A 5,617-nucleotide genomic window follows, 5' to 3' on the forward strand; every position below is an offset into this window, starting at 1 on the left:
GAGCCAATGTCCTGGCTCTGCCCAAGTTGCCCTTCTCATGCCCCTGCCTGGCCTGTGCTCCACCCACGCCTTGTGAGTTGCCCACGGGCACTGGAATAGCCACCTCCAGCACAGCCTTGCCCATCCCACTGTCTAAGAACACAGGAACCGGCAACGCCAGTTGCTTGATTTGGGCTACAAAAATAGGTAAATCACAATGCAAAGGCTACTCATTCCTGAGCTCCGGGGACTCCTAAGGGCTCCTTATAACAATAATGGTATTTGTTAAGTACTGTACTAAGCGCTGGGGTGGATACAAACAAATCGGGTTGGACACAGTCCCTGTCCCCCGTGGGGCTCAGTCTCAATCCCCATTTTTTGGATGAGGTAACTGAAGCATGGAGAAGTGCAGTGACTTGCCCAAGGCCACACACCAGACATGCTATTTCTTAAGCACTTACTCTATGCCGGCACTGTACAAAGCGCTGGGGTAGATACAAGCTAATCAAAATGGACACAGTCCCTGTCCCACCATGGGGCTCACAGCCTTCAACCCCATTTTCCCCATTTTCGAGAAGCATTCATTCATTCAATCGTATTGAGCGCTTACTGTGTGCAGAGCAGTGTACTAAGCGCTTGGGAAATACAAGTTGGCAACATATAGAGACGGTCCCTACCCAACAGTGGGCTCACAGTCTAGAAGGGGGAGACAGAGAACAAAACATATTAACCAAATAAAATAAATAGAATAAATATGTACAAGTAGAGTAATAAATACGTACAAACATATATACATATATACAGGTGCTGTGGGGAAGGGAAGGAGGTAAGGCAGGGGGGAATGGAGAGGGAGAGGAGGGGGAGAGGAAGGAGGGGGCTCAGTCTGGGAAGGCCTCGTGGAGGAGGTGAGCTCTCAGTAGGGCCTTGAGGGGAGGAAGAGAGCGAGCTTGGCGGATGTTGGGAGGGAGGGCATTCCAGGCCGGGGGAGGACGTGGGCTGGGGGGGTCGACGGCCGGACAGGCGAGAATGAGGCACAGTGAGGACGTTAGCGGCAGAGGAGCGGAGGGTGCGGGCTGGGCTGTAGAAGGAGAGAAGGGAGGTGAGGTAGGAGGGGGCGAGGGGATGGACAGCCTTGAAGCCCAGGGTGAGGAGTTTCTGCCAGATGCGCAGATTGATTGGTAGCCACTAGAGATTTTTGCGGAGGGGAGTGATATGCCCAGAGTGTTTCGGGACAAAGACAATCCGGGCAGCGGCATGAAGTATGGATTGAAGTGGGGAGAGACAGGAGGATGGGAGATCAGAGAGGAGGCTGATACAGTAATCCAGACGCGTGGCTCAGTGGAAATAGCACGGATTTTGGAGTCAGTGGTCATGGGTTCGAATCCTGACTCTGCCACTTGTCAGCTGTGAGACTTTGGGCAAATCACTTAACTTCTCTGGGCCTCAGTTACCTCATCTGTAAAATGAGGATGAAGACTGTGAGCCCCCTGTGGGACAACCTGATCACCTTGTATCCTCCCAGCGCTTAGAACAGTGCCTTGCACATAGTAAGCACTTAATAAATGTCATTATTATTATTATTACTCCCAGGCCTGGGCTCTACCTACTATGCCATGCTGCTTCTCATTCTGCTCCTGGGACGCCAGGGAGGAGGGAGGAGGGGTCCTCATCTACAAAATGGGGATTGAAACTGTGAGCCCCAGGTGGGACAGGGACCGTGTCCGACCTGATTGGTCTGTATTCATTCATTCATTCAATCGTATTTATTGAGCGCTTACTGTGTGCAGAGCACTGTACTAACCGCTTGGGAAGTACAAGTCGGCAACATATAGAGATGGTCCCTACCCAACAACGGGTTCACAGTCTAGAAGGGGGAGACAGACAACAAAACAAAACATGTAGACAGGTGTCAAAATCGTCAGAACAAATAGAATTAAGGCTATATGCACATCATTAACAAAATAAATAGAATAGTAAATATGTACAAGTAAAATACAGTAACAAATCTGTACAAATATATACAAGCGCTGTGGGGAGGGGAAGGAGGTAGGGCAGGGGGGATGGGGAGGAGAGGAAAAAGGGGGCTCAGTTTGGGAAGGCCTCCTGGAGGAGGCCAGCTCTCATGGGGTTTGTATCCACCCCATGTGATTAGGACGGAGCCTGGCACATAGTGAGCATTTAACAAATACCACAACTATTCAGTACTGCCTCTGCCTGCCCAGGGAAGGTGAGCCCACAGCAGCGCCACCCATGCCTGTGTGCCCGCTCAGCTAAATTGTGAGCTGGTCATGGGCAGGGAATGTTTCTACCAACTCGGTTGTGTTGTACTGTCTCAAGCGCTCTGCCCACAGTAAGCACTCACCGAAGCCCACAGGGTTCCCTCCCTTCATCCCTTCCTGCCTGTCTGGAAGGTCGGCCGCCAGGGTGGTACCTGTTTCGCCCTCCCTCCTCTGATCGCCGCCGATGTGGGCTGTGGAGCGTTATGTGTAGACACAGCCCTCCCCGCTGACTCACATGGCTTCTTTAAAACATCATTTATTAGACAAAGCATTTCCACATTTACTATTTACAGTCCCTTTTCATTTCTTTCTTTCATCTTGACCGGGTTGCCCATTCTGGGGATAGAAGGTGGCAGCCCCCCTCACCCCTTCCTGCCCCCCAAGAAGAGGAGGACAGAAGCCCCCCGCTGTCCAAAACTCCCTTGGGAGGAAGGGGCAAGGTGCAGGTTTTGGGTCCAGGGGCCCGGCCACCAACTGAGACCCAGCTGGGGTTGGGGTGGCTGCGATGCTCCTCTCTAGACTGTAAGCTTGTTGTGGGCAGGGAATGTGTCTGTTATATTGTACTCTTCCAAGCACTTAGTACAGTGCTCTGCACACAGTAAGTGCTCAATAAGTACGACTGAATGACCCTTGTCAAGATGTGGTTTTCTGGGGTCTTCCATTTTGGGGTCAAGGGCAGGGGGAGGACCAGAGCTGAAGCAAACAGCAGCTGCGGGGCCGGAGGGAGGGAAGACTCCCGAACAGAGACGGGGCCCTCGGTGTTCTGAGGAGCCGCTGCCAGCCCCACCCCCAGCCTTCCTCTGCCCCTACTTGAGGGCTGCTTCTCCGTGCCCTGGTCTCGTGCCACTCGTGGGATCTTGGATCGGCCTGAGAGAGACAAGGTTGCCTAGATTATCTGCCCACCACGGCACCAGTGACGGGGGCAGGGTCTTGCTTCCCTACGCTCCTCACCCGACGCCGATCGGCACTGCTGATGTCCCCTGACCTCGCTGTTCTCACCCATGAAAGGCACACCCTTTGTCTTCTGGAAAAAAGGAATGTTGGTGCAGAAAGCCCTCTCTAAGAACCAGGGGGCGGAGGGTCCTCTGAGGGCCCGGACCCGGGTGGGGATGGATGGATTGGGAACCCCCACCGCCCCACCCGTACTCGGGCCCAGACAGGTGGTTGGGGCCACCCGGTAAATTGGTGGAATCAGGGACTCGTGGTCGGATGCCTGCCCCTCATCCGGGTGCCCGCCGACTCCTTGAGCAGGTTGCGCATCTTGGCATCGAACCTGTTCTTGCTCCAAGACAGAAAGAGGATGTTGAGGTTCCCTCGGTGGCAGCCAGCGTCCACCAGCTCCCGCGCGCGGCTCCTGAGCGTGCTGACGCTAGCGCTCAGCACGTTGGGGCAGGCCTTGATCTGCGAGATGGCGATGCGCTCCTGCAGGAGGCAGTCGATCTTGTCGTTGAACGTGGCCCGGGACAGGAAGAGCATGGGCAGGTAACTCCGGACGAAGGCGCGCACCTCTTCTTGGCAGCAGCCCAGCCCCGCCAGCTTGGCCTCGATGTTCCAGAAGTTCCTCTTGATGCAGTCATTGGACATGTCCAGGATCTTGCTCCCCGGCCCACCCAGCACAGCCAACAGGTCCTTGCCGCCCAGGTGGAACGTGCCCTTCAGAAAGTCAATGTTGGTCTCCACCCGCTTGATGCTGTGGTTGAGGATGAAAGCGTTCTTGGAGAGCACCCTGAGGACAAAGCCTTGGGGACTCTGGCCCCCCTGGGACTGGCAGACCCCCTGCAGGTACTCCACCATCTGCTGGTTGAGCTCCAGGCTGTTGGAGAAAGCGCGGGGCACCTTGGTCAGCAGACGGGAGAGGCAGGTGGGGGTCAGCCCGAGCGAAGACAGGAACGCGATGTTCTGCTCCAGGTTGGTGTTGCTGTTGTTGCGGAAGAAGGACTCGGGGCAGCGCTCCAGGATGCTGACCACCTCCAGGTCGGAGGTAATGATACCACGCCACAACTCCCAGCGCCGCTGCAGGACCTGGGGGCTATGGACGATGGCCCGGGGGTAGCGGGTGATGATGTTGGCCACCACCTCCTGGCTGGCGCCCCTGGCCATCAGGAACTGCTTCAGGCCCTTCTCGTTGATCGCCGACTGCCTCAGGCGGGTGGGCCACCGCCGGTTCCGCTGAACCTGGCTGAGGTCCATCCCTGTGATGGACAGGTTACTCAGCGACTTGCCATTCTCCGCCAAAGGCTCCCCGCCTGGAGGTTCCCGGCCCACGGACTCCGCTTCACCACTCAGCGGCCGTCTGGCGGCACCATGCTTCGGTAGGGGAGAGGCTAGGCCCCGGACGCGGGCCCAGACCCTGGGGTGCAGAGAGGAGAAGACGACCTTGGCCATTGCCAGGTCCGGTGCTCGTTTGCTGGCGGGGGGAGGGTCACGGTTCGGGTCCTCGTGCCTGGGTCACAAAAAACACAAATTACCAACCGTCACTCCGTGCCGGGGGGGCGCCCCGAGAGTGCCGAGCACTTTTGGTTGCAGGGGATTCACTCAATCGTATTTATTGAGCACTTACTGTGTGCAGAGCACTGTACTAAGCGCTTGGGAAGTACCAGTCAGCAACATATAGAGATGGTCCCTACCCAACAACGGGCACACAGTCTAGAAGGGGGAGACAGGCAACAAAACAAAACATGTAGATAGGTGTCAAAGTCGTTGGAACAAATAGAATTAAAGCTGTATGCACATCATTAACAAGATAAATAGAATAGTAAATATGTACAAGTAAAATAAACAGAGTAATAAATCTACAAGTATATATACAAGTGCTGTGGGGAGGGGAAGGAGGTAGGGCAAGGGGTGGGGAGGAGGAGAGGAAAAAGGGGGTTCAGTGTGGGAAGGCCTCTTGGAGGAGGTGAGCTCTCAGCAGGGCTTTGAAGGGAGGAATCAATCAATCATATTTATTGAGCGCTTACTGTGTGCAGAGCACTGTACTAAGCGCTTGGGAAGTACAAGTTGGCAACATATAGAGACAGTCCCTACCCAACAGTGGGCTCACAGTCTAGAAGGGGGAGACAGAGAACAAAACCAAACATACTAATAAAATAAATAGAATAGATATGTACAAGTAAAATAGAGTAATAAATATGTACAAACATATATACATATACACAGGTGCTGTGGGGAAGGGAAGGAGGTAAGATGGGGGGGTGGAGAGGGGGACGAGGGGGAGAGGAAGGAAGGGGCTCAGTGTGGGAAGGCCTCCTGGAGGAGGTGAGCTCTCAGTAGGGAGAGAGCGAGCTTGGCATTTGTGTGGAGGGAGGGCATTCCGGGCCAGGGGGAGGATGTGGGCCGGGGGTCGACGGCGGGACAGG

General features: G+C 54.9%; 1 protein-coding gene across 1 annotated transcript; it reads right to left on the reverse strand.

Moving 5' to 3' along the window:
* Window positions 1-2,593: 2,593 nt before the first annotated feature.
* On the reverse strand, window positions 2,594-4,694 carry MTERF1 (mitochondrial transcription termination factor 1). Its single transcript, XM_038771088.1, has one exon. The coding sequence runs from the start codon at window positions 4,641-4,643 to the stop codon at window positions 3,450-3,452; it is 1,194 nt and encodes a 397-aa protein (XP_038627016.1). The 5' UTR covers window positions 4,644-4,694; the 3' UTR covers window positions 2,594-3,449.
* Window positions 4,695-5,617: the final 923 nt, after the last annotated feature.

Source organism: Tachyglossus aculeatus, chromosome 2 (assembly GCF_015852505.1).
Source record: "Tachyglossus aculeatus isolate mTacAcu1 chromosome 2, mTacAcu1.pri, whole genome shotgun sequence".
NCBI lineage: Eukaryota > Metazoa > Chordata > Mammalia > Monotremata > Tachyglossidae > Tachyglossus > Tachyglossus aculeatus.